General features: G+C 43.9%; 1 protein-coding gene across 3 annotated transcripts; it reads left to right on the top strand.

Annotated features, from left to right (window-relative positions):
• Positions 1–471: 471 nt before the first annotated feature.
• usp5 (ubiquitin specific peptidase 5 (isopeptidase T)) lies at positions 472–12,641 on the top strand. 3 transcript variants are annotated; one of them, XM_080540439.1, is made up of 20 exons: positions 472–716; positions 1,951–2,079; positions 2,681–2,744; positions 2,970–3,097; positions 3,265–3,410; positions 3,591–3,775; positions 4,539–4,633; positions 5,956–6,149; positions 7,027–7,098; positions 7,737–7,827; positions 8,125–8,250; positions 8,357–8,510; positions 8,718–8,892; positions 9,181–9,269; positions 9,864–10,049; positions 10,431–10,574; positions 10,710–10,852; positions 11,343–11,493; positions 11,788–11,872; positions 12,522–12,641. In XM_080540439.1, exons 1-20 carry the CDS (start codon positions 609–611, stop codon positions 12,613–12,615), a joined length of 2,559 nt encoding a protein of 852 aa, XP_080396565.1. In that variant the 5' UTR covers positions 472–608; the 3' UTR covers positions 12,616–12,641. The 3 variants fall into 3 exon arrangements, with proteins under 3 accessions (XP_080396565.1, XP_080396566.1, XP_080396564.1); XM_080540440.1 differs by having other exon boundaries at positions 2,678–2,744; positions 9,864–9,992; XM_080540438.1 differs by having other exon boundaries at positions 2,678–2,744.
• Positions 12,642–14,595: the final 1,954 nt, after the last annotated feature.

Here is a 14,595-nt window from a genome sequence, read left to right as displayed (position 1 = left end):
CGGATTATTATTGCAATATTCAGACAAATTCCTGCCATTTCAGTAAAGTATCCATGTCATGTATAACAACATCCAAGGCCGATCTGAAGTTATTCCTGTTCTAAACTAAACATTGAAGACTAAAAACCCATATTTTTAATATTGCCTTTAAATGACTAAATAATTTGATTAAGATGATAAAAAACCCATCCTTTTAAGTTACAACATAATTAAATTAAGATTATATAATGATTAAAGCACTTTGAGCTGCAACGTTTGCAGGAAAAGTGCTATACAAATAAAGTTATTATTATTATTATTATTATTATTATAATTATTGCATAATTACTAACGCCGTTTTTAGTCTACACATTACGACTACCAATCCTCTCCTCGCTCGAGCACGTTCGGCCCTGCGCATGCGCAGGTCCACAGAAACACAGGGGAGGAACATCGCGAGCGATTCATTGGGATTCTGTAATTCTGAGGTAGACAGACAGACAGACAGAGAGAGTGGGCGACACTCTCTACAAACAAACCAACCGTCAACTATTCCGAGCAGAGGGGAACCAAAACCCCAAACTCAGAGGAACAAGTGTCCTGACTGAAAGGCAGAATTAAGCTTTGACATGGCGGAGGTAAGCGATGTGTTGATGTCGGTGCTGGCCACTATCCGGGTGCCCAGGCCCGGGGACCGCGTCCACAAAGACGAATGCGCCTTGTCATTTTCCTCTCCGGTGAGCAACGCAAACCCGCAAACCCACCCTCTCGTTTGACTTTTAGAACGTCTCTTTTTATCTCTTGACTTTATGCATGTTTATGTCTATCATTCACGTATATAAAACAAGCCTAGCGTTGCCAGTGAATCATCTTGTTTTAACTGTTATAAGAAGCTGGACTTGAAATGACGTTAGCCCAGCTAACTTAGCTTGCTAATGTTAGCTAGCAATTTAGCTTTCCTATAAGTCGTTTCATTCAGCTTCCCATGCTAGTTGTGGCTAGCACAAGCATTTAGCCTGTGATATTATTTCCGTAATCATCTCTCTCTGGACTTCATGAGTGTTCAAACCCTTTAGGTTATAACTTATCTAAACCAGTGAATAAACACGTTTGGTTGTATTGTGTGTGTGGCTGTCACTGTCTTGCAAATCCTCTTGTTGGCAAGTTAATTGCACTGTTGTTCACTGTTGTTGTCATCTATTCATCTGTCCATGTTGTTGTCATCTACAGTACAGGCCAAAAGTTTGGACACACCTTCTCATTCAACGTGTTATCTTTATTTTCATGACTATTTACATTATAGATTCTCACTGAAGGCATCAAAACTATGAATGAACACATGTGGAATGATGTACTTAACAAAAAAGTGTGAAATAACTATAAATATGTCTTATATTTTAGATTCCTCAAAGTAGCCACCCTTTGCTTTTAAAAATATATATATATATATTTTTGTTGTTGTTAATAAAATATATAATAATAATATTAAATATAATATGTGTTAATAATAATATGTTATTATATATATATTTAATATTATTATTATATATTTTATTAACAACAACAAAAATATATTTAGGGTTCACACAGGGTGGCTACTTTGAGGAATCTAAAATATAAGACATATTTAGAGTTATTTCACACTTTATTGTTAAATACATAATTCCTATGTGTTCATTCATAGTTTTGATGCCTTCAGTGAGAATCTACAATGTACCAAATAGTCATGAAAATAAAGGAAACGCATTGAATGAGAAGGTGTGTCCAAACTTTTGGTCTGTACTGTATTCATCTGTCGATGTTGTTGTCATCTATTCATCTGTCCATGTTGTTGTTGATCAAATTGTACCCCGATGCCGTTTGTATGTTTTGAAGCTTTAAGTTGGTCCACTGCAGTAGGGAGGGTAGCTTTCCATGTTAGCTTGAGTTCTCGCATCATCATCATCACTGTCTCTGTGTCCTGTGTCCCAGGAGAGCGAGGGAGGCCTCTACGTGTGTATGAACAGTTTTCTGGGCTTTGGCAGCCAGTATGTGGATAGACACCACGCCCGAAGTGGACAGCGGGCATACCTGCACATCACCCGAACTCGCAAAGCTCAGGTTAGTGATTCCCAGCGGCCAATTAATTATTTTTTTCCATCACAGACAGACATGGTTCTGAACACCTCATATTCGCATTGAAGGCTGTAGCTTTGACAGAACGTCAGTCAAGCCTGGCTGGCTCAGAGGAACTTGTGGCTCAATGCAGCAGAGGCCATTGCAGGTCTCCTTTTCAGACTTGATGTGTATGTTACGGTACATGTGGGAATACGGTACATGTGGGAAAACTAGGGTTAGGGTTAGGTGCTACGTCGACTTGGTACATGCTGGCATGTCTAATGCTAACCCTACCCGTAGCACCCTAGCACCTAACCCTAACCCTAGTTTTCCCACATGTACCGTATTCCCACATGTACCGTAACATGTACATCTTCACACAGTTTGACAGGGAAGTAGAAGCTTTCCCTGCCATGTGCCACATCAGGCCAGGATATCAGATTTGAATGTCTGTATCCTCATATTGATAATTTATTGACATTGGTAAACAACAATTGATAATGTTCTCTAAAAGTAATGATGTAGGCTATTGCATTTATGCCAGTGCAACCCCACTTCCTCATGGATAGAAAACACTGAACCAAAATGTGATTTCTCCCAGAAGGAGGATGACAATAACTCTGGATCCGGGGACCCACCCAAGAAGAAGCCAACCCGATTGGCTATAGGTGAGAGCGGTGCTTGGGCTAGGTTTGTATGTGTAGTGGCGGGGCGGCTGTGGGTCAGGAGGTAGAGCCGCCGTCTAATGATCGCAAGGTTGGCAGATCGTTCTACATCTTTCATTGCAGAGTAGATGGAAAGGATTGGGATGAAGAGTTGAACGTACTAAGGTTATGAACTCTCCTCTCTCATTCACTCTGGTGTTTCTCTCTCTCTCTCTCTCTCTTTCTCAGGGATTGAAGGAGGGTTCGACATAGAACAGGAGCAGTATGAGGAAGAGTTCAAGGTTGTCCTATTCCCTGACAAGCAGGAGGTGACATCAGATGACCTTGCTACTATGCCCGATGTTGTGAGAGAGCGGGTGAGTCACGTTATTGGTAAACAACACTGAGGAGTATGTTGCAAGACTGGAGTTCAGTCTGCATTGGAAAAACAGCAGTCATCAATGTGAAGGTTAAAAAAAACGACGGGCCAGTAAGTGTGTGTGTGTGTGTGTGTGTGTGTGTGTGTGTGTGTGTCCTCCTCCAGGTGTCTCTGTCCATGGCAGGGCTGATGTCTGCAGACTCGGTGTCTCACGCCATGCAGGTGCAGCAGTGGGATGGCGAGCTGCGGCAGGAGTCCCGGCACGCCGTCAAACTCGTACAACTCGACAACGGCATCAAGATCCCCCCCAGGTGAGAGTTGAAATGATACGATACTCTCGGGGCTGAAAACAAACAGCCTCTCCTGAGGTCTGCAGGTCTGAGAGAACCAGATAGGTTATAATCTCTCTCTTCCTCCCCTCTTCTCCCCCTCTCTTTTTTATTCATTTATTTAATTATTTTTACTCTTTACTCCCTCTCTCCTTATCCCAGGGGCTGGCGGTGTGATACCTGTGACCTGCAGGAGAACCTTTGGATGAATCTGTCAGATGGCAAAATACTGTGTGGCCGCAGGTATTTCGACGGCACCGGGGGCAACAACCACGCCCTCCTGCACTTCCAGCAGACGGGACATCCGCTGGCCGTCAAACTGGGTACCATCACCCCCGACGGAGCAGGTGAGAGAGCCAGGGAAGCACATTTCCTATACAGTCGGTGCTGAACATTGGTTTTGAGATCTTCATCAGGAGGTTTGGGCCGAGTGTGAGTGTGTCAGGTGGAGTGAAGTGAAGCCATCTTCTTCCGGGCCTGGTCTAAACCGGTTTAAAGAACTATTCGGATTATGTTGCACTAGTATTATGTGGTGACGTCTGTAATTTATAAATTCCCTCCCCCCTGATGTCTGTGTTTCGTGTGGCGCATTCGCGCAGGATAAGCGAAGTCTGTGTTTTACTGGAATTTACGGACATTCCCCCCGGATATGATGTCATAATGGCTCTGTGTAACATCCGCTTCATGAACAACAAGAGCTATAGGCATTGGTTAGTTCTCATTGGTTAGTTCTCATTGGTTAGTTCTCATTGGTTAGTTCTCATTGGTTAGTTCTCATTGGTTAGTTCTTATTGGTTAGTTCTCGAACACACAGCAAAAAAAGGGGAGGAGACAAACCACAAACTCACCCCAAATTACAGACATGCCGATTCGCGCTGGACTACTATTATCCCAGGACCTACAACAGAATCAGTGAAATAGGGTAGGTAAATTTGCGGCGGAATTTTTTTACAGACATGGCCGATTTGCACAGGATAAAGAACACAGACGACGACCTCCGGAATTATGACAAATTACGGACGTCATCACATACTAGTAATACTAAGTCCTCCTGTGCGAATAGGGTTTAAGACTCACCTGTGTATTCTGACTCACCTGTGGTCCTTCCAGATGTGTACTCCTATGACGAGGATGACATGGTACTGGACCCCAAGCTCCCCGAACACCTGTCTCACTTTGGCATCGACATGATGACCATGGAGAAGGTAGGACGACCCCCTGCCCTGAGAGACTCCTCCTCTGTTGTAGTGATGGAAGATCTCCCTGCTGCTTCTCAATGTTATTAAGATCAGATCTTCGTGAAGGGAACTCGCGAATCTGTTCGCTCCAGATTATGGGTGCCACCAAATGGCTCGGAGGTATTGGATTGTTCCTTGTTGGCAGTCCTCCAGACCTTCATAGGCTGGCCTTGCGTCAAAAAGCTGCTGCTGTTGACTGTACTGTAGCAGCAGAATGAAACAGGTTACTGTTTCTCTGCCCCCCCCCTGCTCTCTTATTCAACATCTGGATCTCTGTTGCTTTTCACCTTTAACCATGTTTCTTCTCCACATTCATACTGTATGTCCTTCAAGTTTCAGGTTTATTGTTTTATTTATGCCATTATACATTATATTAGTTCAACATTACATTATAAGTATAAGAGAGTAAAATTCTTAGGCTTTGGTTCCTCGACATCGCAAGAAGAGAAATAAAGTGGTGGTAATTATTAAAGACAAATAAGGCAATAGGCAAGGTAATAAAGTGACAATAATTATAAGAGACAAGTGAGACACTTTGGACAAGTGACAATAGTTGTAAGAGACAAATAAGACAATGAGACAAATGAGCAGCACAAATAGTCAAAAATAAAAAAATAAATAGCATTGTATTCTTCGTCACCTGTCTCTGTTTACTTCCTGTTCATTTTCTTCCACAAGTCTCCTCCCTCTACCTTGCGCATTACATTTCTTTACCACCTGTAAATCTATTCTCTCATCCTGTTTAAATTGACTAATTTTGCTATCTTGACCAATGTTTTGGACACGTATTCTCTCTGCCCCCCCCCCCCCTCTCTCTCTCTTTCTCCTCCACATCCCTATGTCGTTCTTCAACACCTGTTTCATCCCCTTCCCCTATCATTCATTCGTTCCTCCACACCTGTCATGTCTCCCTCTTCCCCTCCCTTATCTAATGTATTCCCCTCCGCACCACCTGTCCCTGTCCCACCACCTGTTTCTCCTCTGTCTCCCTCTACTGTTAATTCGTGAGTTTAGAATGATAAGGTTCTATCTCCGTTTAGGGTAGTTCAGAGATATTGAGCGTCACAGTTTTTACATTCCATTATGTTTTGTGAGATGGAACCTTTGTATTTTATGAATTACTAACTCAAAAATGTCAACATTTTAAAAATAACACCACACAGGCATTAATAAACACCTAATGGATCAGATTATGTAAAAAACTCAATTTTGACAAAAATTGAGATAGAACCTTATAATTCTAACGTCACAAATTGACAAATGTTCTCCCCCACCTCCCCTCCCCTCAGACGGAGCGTACCATGACAGAGCTGGAGATAGCGGTGAACCAGCGGGTGGGTGAGTGGGAGGTGATCCAGGAGTCTGGGACCACCCTCAGGCCCCTGTCAGGCCAGGGCCTCACTGGCATGAAGAACCTGGGCAACAGCTGCTACCTCAACTCCGTTATGCAAGTGCTCTTCACTGTACCAGACTTCCAGAGCAAGTGAGTACCGTTGATTATCCTTCTTTCTTTCTTTTTAAGTTATTTTTTCTGAGTGGGGCAGTCCCACTCATATTTTCATTTTTATTGGGACAGAGACAGTAGAGATTTGACAGGAAGGATGGGTGAGAGAGAGAGAGAAGGGATGACATGCAGGATATGTCCGCAGCCGGAATCGAACCGGGAACCCTGCGGTTACATGGTCAGCGCTTAGTCCGCTACGCCACCTAATCGCTCCTGGTTTTCCATTTTAAACTTTTGGCATTTAGCAGACACCTTTATCCAAAGCGACTTACAACTAAAACATTTGACTTTGGCCAGTCGTGTATTTTTATATTTCCGGTAGAGAAACTGTACAGGGGGTATAGAGCAGATGTAGATGTCTCAGGGAGGACAGTTAAGGTGTAGCCTGAAGAGATGGGTCTTCAGTCTACGGCGGAAGATAGGGAGTGTCCGGTGCCTCTTCACTCTTTTTTTTGTTTTGTTTTTGTAAACATATTTTATTGGCATTTTGGCAGTCCACACAAATCACCACAGAAACACAGCCAACAACGGTCCCTCCCCCCACCCACCCCCTTGGTCTCCCAGTCACCGACCCAGCAATAGTGCATGTCATGTATGTCGTGACAATGACAACAGAAATATATGACAGTGAGCAACAATATTATTATTGCAGTGACCTCTTCACTCTTACCTCTCACCTATTTACCCATATCTAGGATCAAAAGAGGCTCTGCTATTCCTCTGAAATCAAGTCAACAAAGTTCCTTGATTAAACAAGATGTCTTCAACATAAAAGTAAAATAATAAAAGTGCTTTATTGATTTAGATATACAGAGAACTCCCTGTTTGACCCCACTGTCATGTGTGCCCACCTCAGGTACGTCTCCAACATCGACAAGATCTTGGACGAAGCTCCAAGTGACCCCACCCAGGACTTCAAAACCCAAGTGTGCGTATCCTCTGTATTTTTAAAGCTATGTAATGCTGCTTTGTTTCCTAGTGTTGCTGCCTGTAACTGACTGTTTTGCCAGCAGATGTCACCAATTGCTTATGTTTGTGCAAATGTATAGTGAAAAGCAGTGAAGCCAGGAAAAGCAGTGGATAAGATATAGGAATGGAAATGTAGACTTGTTGTGTCACAGCAGATTTATGTGACACAACACACACACACACACATAAACACAGACACACGCACACACACACACAGACACGCGTTCTTGTTCCTTTGTTTTAGAAAGTGGGACAAGGCTGCACAGCAGGGATCCTAGCCATCAGCTCACCACACGCTCACAGCTCTTTCCATCTCACCCTCTCTCTCTCTCTTGCACAAATATTCAACGTTGTGAATAAGTTATGTACGGTATGAGTCAGTCCCTGGTCTAACCAGTCTGCAGTCCTCAGAGACCGTAGGGTAACATTGCCTAAAACCTCCTTCATATGAATCGGAAATCATGTAATGTAAAATGTAAATCACTACAGATTGATACACTGCATACACTGCACTATGCGGCTGCATACAAGTGTCATCTTTTCTGTGACTGTCATTGCTGTTGTGTTTAATTCTCTCCCTACTTCTTTACCCCCCAGAGCAAAGCTTGGCTACGGCCTGTTGTCAGGAGAGTACTCCAAACCAGCCCCTGACCCCGGAGAGGAACCCAACGCGTCCTCTGAAGCCAGGGTAAGAGGGACAGTGATGATGGATACACAACTGCTTGGCAAGTCAGAGCTTTGAATGTTACGTTTTGATACTTTTAATGCCGATTCTGAGGCAGAATATGGCCCATTTACAAGACTAAAATATTTATAAAAAATGCTCTAGATGTATATTTGGCTTGGTTGGCTCCATATGTTATATTGTGTATAGTAGGAACGATGAATAGTGATGATTCTTTGTTTCCAGGGTGACCAGGTTGGCTCCATATGTTATATTGTGTATAGTAGGAACGATGAATAGTGATGATTCTATTGTTTCCAGGGTGACCAGGTTGGCATAGCGCCGCGCATGTTCAAAGCACTTATTGGGCGAGGCCACCCAGAGTTCTCCACCAATCGTCAGCAAGATGCTCAGGAGTTCTTATTGCACTTCATTAACATGGTGGAGGTAAGCTCAACCCCCCTCGAAACATCAGTCACACAACATAGAGGTTAACATTATGAATGGAAATACATTTTTTGTTGTTGTTAAACATTTCGATCGACTCCCACAGAGGAACTGTCGTTCAGGGGGGAACCCCTCCGAAGCCTTCCGCTTCCTGGTGGAGGAGAGGATCGTGTGTCAGCAGTCTCAGAAAGCCAAGTACACACAGCGGGTGGACTACATCCTCCAGCTGCCTGTGCCCATGGACCAGGCCACCAACACAGGTGTGGGGGCTGATGGGAACTGTAGTTTTAGTTATTGTCCCATGTCTGTCATTTTTGCTGTCTTGTTTTTGTTTCTAATCTTGCCGTTCATAGATATAAGATATTTAGCCAGAGATTGAAGATGGGGATGGAGATTGTGGTGGAAATGTGCCTCTTCTTTCCCCCCCTCACCTCATCCCTTTCTCCCTCCTATCTTCCTCCAATCAGAGGAACTGCAGGAGGCGGAGCGTCGGCGTGAGGAGGCAGAGTCATCGGGCGCCCCTACCCCGGTGGCGGTGCGCGCCCGCATCCCGTTCACGGCGTGCATGGCGTCGCTCAGCGAACCAGAGACGCTCACAGACTTCTGGAGCTCTGCTGTGCAGGCCAAGACCACCGCCACCAAGTAGGGAAATCCATGATACACACAACATTTGTGTTGCCAGAACATTAACCAAATGAGGCCACCAGCAGATGTTGATCTCTCTCTCTCTCTCTCTGTCTCTCTCTGTCTCTCTCTGTCTCTCTCTCTCTCTGTCTCTCTCTCTCTCTCTGTCTCTCTCTCTCTCTCTCTCTCTGTCTCTCTCTCTGTCTCTCTCTCTCTGTCTCTCTCTCTCTCTCTGTCTCTCTGTCGCTCTCTCTCTCTCTCTCTCTCTCTGTGTGTCTCTCTCTCTCTCTGTCTGCCTTTGTTCAGGACCACCCGCTTTGCCTCTTTCCCTGACCACCTCGTCATCCAGATTAAGAAGTTCACCTTTGGGCTGGACTGGGTTCCAAAGAAACTGGGTGGGTAAAGTATTCTCCCAGACAGGCAGGTGTTAGTTCAATATAGGCAGGTGTTAGTTCAATAGAGGCAGGTGTTAGTTCAACATAGGCAGGTGTTAGTTCAATAGAGGCAGGTGTTAGTTCAACATAGGCAGGTGTTAGTTCAATAGAGGCAGGTGTTAGTTCAACATAGGCAGGTGTTAGTTCAATAGAGGCTGGTGTTAGTTCAATATTGGCAGGTGTTAGTTCAATATAGGCAGGTGTTAGTTCAATGTCTGTTTTCTGAAAAGTTTGTCTGGAAGATGGAGTGCAACAGTATTGGATGGATTTGAAATCAAACAATTACTATGGTCAAAGTAGAGATTCTCTGGTTTATTATTTTTTTCCCAGATTGGTTTCACCATTTAGAAATGTCAACCCTTTTTAATACATACTCAAATAGTGTACATTTATGGCCGGTCTGTTTTCAGAACCAGTGGAATAATATACGCAGTAAACAATATTGTATTGGTCAGGGCAATTACTATGCCACAGAAAGTTTGCTATGTTTATAATTTAGTTGAAATACAAAACATATTCATCTTTTGTTATACTCTTCTCTTCTCTCCATGGCAGACGTGAGCATTGACGTTCCCGACACGTTGGATCTGAGCGCACTGCGCGGGGCAGGCCAGCAGCCGGGGGAGGAGCTTCTACCCGAGGTGGCCCCGCCCCCTCTCATGACCCCTGACGTGGAGGTCAAAGGTATCCTGGGTTCCCACGGCAACGAGGAGGACGACTCACTCTACTCCCCACTGCTGTGTCAGTCTGTCTGTCTTTTTCTGATCTTTCCCTCCTTCCTTCCTGACCTCCACACCGTGTTGTCCGTCCGTCCCCATCTTTTCCTCCTTTCTTGATTTCAAACTTTTTGTTGTTTGTTGTTGTCTCGTTTTGTGTATTATTTATGAATCGATTTAGATTACCCTTTTACATAACACATCAAATTAGGTCATTTGAGTTTTCATTCCAACTCTGTAACATCAGTATGATGTTCTGTCTGCTGTCTTCAAATTTCCAGTTTGTCAGCACTAGTCAGGTACCATCCACTGTCTCCTTCACTGTCTCACTGTTATTGTTGTATATGGCCATGTCAAAGAAGTGCATCTATATAACTCTACTATCTCACTCTCCTTCCGCTCTCAGCCCCAGTCTTGGACGACTCCACAGTGTCCCAGTTGTGTGAGATGGGATTCCCACTGGAAGCCTGCAGGAAGGCTGTGTATTACACTGGGAACACTGGAATCGATGCAGCCATGAATTGGGTCATGGGCCACATGGATGACCCAGGTGAGTAAAGCATGGGCAAAGGAGAGGAGAGTCTAGCAGCTATTCAATCAATATAAAAGTAATTCCTTTCATTTATTTAGTTGATATTATGATGTAAATCTTCAACTTTTCCTCCTTCGTCGTGAATGGCTGCAGATTTCTCCGCCCCCCTGGTGTTGCCGGGCTGCAGCTCCGGCGCCGGGACCACGCCCACTGAGAGCGTGTCCGAGGAGCACCTGGCGACCATCGTGTCCATGGGCTTCAGCCGAGACCAGGCCACGCGCGCGCTGAGGGCCACGGTAAGACACTGTTCGGTTGTTAAGTCTGACGTCAAACGTGACGTTTAGCAATTTCCGGGTCCAAACCAGAAATTCCCTACACCATAGTACCAGTGTACTACTGCGGTAGAATGTCAGTTCAATCGTTTTTTAGACTTGGATCTATTCCATCTTTTCCCATATTTGTCAGCGTCTTTGAGCCACGGAAAAGCGCTATATAAATATAATGAATTATTATTATTACTGAGGCATTTCGAAGACAGCGCCTCAGCCAACTTTGGACCCGGATACACGTCACGACTTAACAACCGAGTAGCCAGAGAGTTAGAATGACAAACACATGGCAATAAAAGGCAATGTTGTTGTTGTTGTTGTTGTTGTTGTACACCATTCATAGCCCTGCAGCTGTGTGTGGTACAGTATGGCCCGCACAGTCAAATGCTCCATGGCTCCCACACAAATGGTTCCGACTCATCCGTCATATATTTATCATATATTTATCCCTCCCCAGAGTAATGTCCTGGAGCGGGCAGTCGACTGGATCTTCTCCCACCTGGATGACCTGGAGTCCATGGAGGTGTCTGAGGGGGGCCGCTCAGCCGGGGAGAGTGAGGGGAGCAGGGAGCCTCCTCCTGGGCCTCGCGTCAGAGATGGAGACGGCAGTGAGTCTGGGTGGGGAAGGGGGGGTTCACGAGACGGGGCGGGGGGGTGATGAGTGGGGGGTCTAGTTTGGAGTGGAGCATTTTTTAAATATTCTTTACATGGTACCTGTCTGGTGTGGTGTCTGTTTGTCTGCACTGGCGTATAGATGTCTAGATGTCTTCACCTGTCTGTTCCGTTGTAAAGTCATTCTGTATTGTATCATATGTCCCCTAATACATCTTTCTCTCTCTCTCCCCTCCTTTCTCTCCCATCGCCCTCGCCATTACACTCCTCCTCCTCCTCCTCTCGCTCAGAGTATGAGCTGTTTGCCTTCGTCAGTCACATGGGCACCAGCACTATGTGTGGCCACTACGTCTGTCACATCAAGAAGGACCAACAGTAAGCTGCGTTCTCTTTTGATACCCACTTAAATGCAAACACACACACACACGTGAGAAACAGGGTTTTTCCTGGATCAAAATGAGGCGGAGGTGGTACCAGAGGCGTTTGACATCAGGGGGACCCATGAAGGGAGGCTGTCTGGGGGTCCTTAAACAAGCTTAATTTCTTGCATTCTGGTGAATTTATATGCACCAATTTGTGTGTTTTCTGCATCAATTTATAGTCGAAATGTCATTATTTATGTAAAGGAGAACACAATATTCAGGCACCAGATGATCATTCAAAATATAATGTAATATAACGCAATATAAGGCTCTCAGGCATTCTGTACTTTCAAAATATGTATTCTCCTTGAGCAGTCAATATCAGCTATTTCGCTAGCAAACACGAAAGCTAACTTATTTGCGAAACAGCGCCCCCGCCACCACGTCGGCGCAATGCCGCAATTGCAGTTAGAAATGACAGAAATCCACCGAGTGCGACGCTTGTAGAAAATACCACCGTCAGAGTTTTGTCGAGAGCTGGAGGAGGCGGCTAGAAATATGACGGAGGCGGCCGCCTCATAATTATCTATGCAGGAAAAACCCTGAGCAGACACATACACTCACTCACTCTTCAATGTACTAATAACCTGTATCTCTCTCAGGTGGATTATCTTCAACGATCAGAAAGTATGTGCCTCAGAAAAGCCACCCAAGGACCTGGGATACCTGTACTTCTACCGGAGGGTGACCGAATGAAGGGGGGCGGGGCAGAGTTGCAGTTAGGGAGGGGGGAGGGGGATCGCTTACATTACACAAAAAAACGCACTTACGTCTCACACACACTGAGCTACTAAAGAATGCCCATGACAAGCTTCATGCTGAACTGACAATTTAGGGTGTAAATACATGTCTCCCAACAGCAATGTACACACACACTCCTCTGACTGTTGGTTGGTGGAGAGATGATTGGGGTGTTGAGAGGGAGAGGGGGTCTTTCTTCTGTTCACTTAACAATACACAGAGAGGGTTAGTGGTGTTGGTGGTATACTCACCCCGTCTATGGTCATCCCTCTATTTCTACCAGTTGACTCAAGCTGATGTCGGGATATATATATATATATATATATACATATATATATATATATATATATGCGCATACATACATACATTGTCCATACATACATTATCCTTGGCATAGGTGGACACTGTCCCTCTTCCAAATACAAGTCACTCTTCTCTTCCCCTTACTGGAGTGGTGTGATGTCATCGCTTCTTCAGCCAATCACCATCACCCCCCCTCCTCCTTATCTCTTAACCTTTTGTGTTCCAACAAGGAATTGGCAAAGAAACCAACATCCACAATAACAGGGAAAAAATCTATAAAAGAAAACAAAAGAAAACAGTTCAAATGTGTATTTAATTTTTTTTAAGTACAATAAACCGAACCAAACTGGTTATTCTTTCAAGTGTGATTAGGGTGATAGGGTTAGATTTTTTTGTTTTTGTTTTTGTTTATTTTGCAAAAATGAATTCCTTTGTTACTTCTGCTCTGACAAATAAAGATGTCTTTCTGCCTCCGCTGTCTGGTGTTGTTTGTGTTTGAGGAGAGTGGAAACTATCTAGGTTATATGACATTTCAGTTTCTGTTTAGTTCAGCTGCCAGTTACTTGCTACGTAAATCAAAAACAGTTCCTGCATCTGTATGAGTAAGAAGAGTACACTATAATGCTCGCTTCCCTTTTCTGGATTATTTTATTTATTATTTTACCATGGTGTACTGTCTCTTCATGAGAACTTCTTTATATATATATATATATATATATATATATATATATATATCTAACACACACACACACACGGAAGCCATATCTAGAGAGACCAAAGGTTAAATATAACCTGGTCTCACTATGTGCTGTATTTCACGGAGCAGTGACCTGATATCATTCTTCATCGGAGGGGTTACTCACTGTGTGATCAGTAGATTGAACTAGTAGGTGCATTTTATTTGTTGGTTGTTTACTTGCTGTGTTATGCAATATACTACCAAATGTACTGTGAAGCACTTTGTGACTGCTGTCTTGATAAGTGCTATACAAATAAAGTAAAGTAAGGTGAGACGTCCAACAAAATATTACACATTTTCGGAACTTTTGAAGTTAATTTTAGTACCGCTTGCCACTTAAATGATGCACAGAGGTGTTATGCATTGCATGGGCCCATTTTCCTTCAGCATATCATCACTTGAAATGGTTAGAGAGACTTCAAGGATTCCTGCTATATAGTAGCAGTTGCAGGAAGGCGCGGGTATCATGCTTAAAGCCACAATCATGGCTGTTTGCATCTTTGCATCTAGGCTGCGACTTTCCAAAATGCATTACTTTTTTCTTCTTAGATCTCTTCCGGTCCTCTGAGCACGCGCTCCCCATCACTCCTGACCTGGACTTCACGAGCGCGTTGAGCATCGAACGGACCGAGAAATTAAGATTCATCAGAATTATCACGAGACGGACTTCTCAAAGTTGAAGGTCATAAATACATCTCAGGTAAGTTTTATAAACTAGATCAGACAAAACTGATGTTGGCACATGTTATATCGTAGTCACTGTTCTTTGAGAGTGTTCATTTGAAGAATCTTAATCTAATTCCCTTTTTGTAGGTGGTTAATGCATTTTTAAAATGTGCTATACGGTTTACTAACAGCTCAAATTATTATTGGGTGATTCGATGGAATTTTAT

This window comes from Nansenia antarctica (genome assembly GCF_963989245.1).
Source record: "Nansenia antarctica genome assembly, chromosome: 10".
NCBI lineage: Eukaryota > Metazoa > Chordata > Actinopteri > Argentiniformes > Microstomatidae > Nansenia > Nansenia antarctica.
This window is presented reverse-complemented; position numbering and strand designations above follow the sequence as displayed.

Excerpts from the sequence above, each read along its gene's own strand:
- usp5 (XM_080540438.1), top strand. The coding sequence starts at position 609 with ATGGCGGAGGTAAGCGATGTGTTGATGTCGGTGCTGGCCACTATCCGG. Across the intron at positions 2,745-2,969 it reads GCCAACCCGATTGGCTATAG|GGATTGAAGGAGGGTTCGAC; the intron begins GTGAGAGCGGTG and ends TCTCTTTCTCAG. Across the intron at positions 3,098-3,264 it reads CCGATGTTGTGAGAGAGCGG|GTGTCTCTGTCCATGGCAGG; the intron begins GTGAGTCACGTT and ends GTCCTCCTCCAG.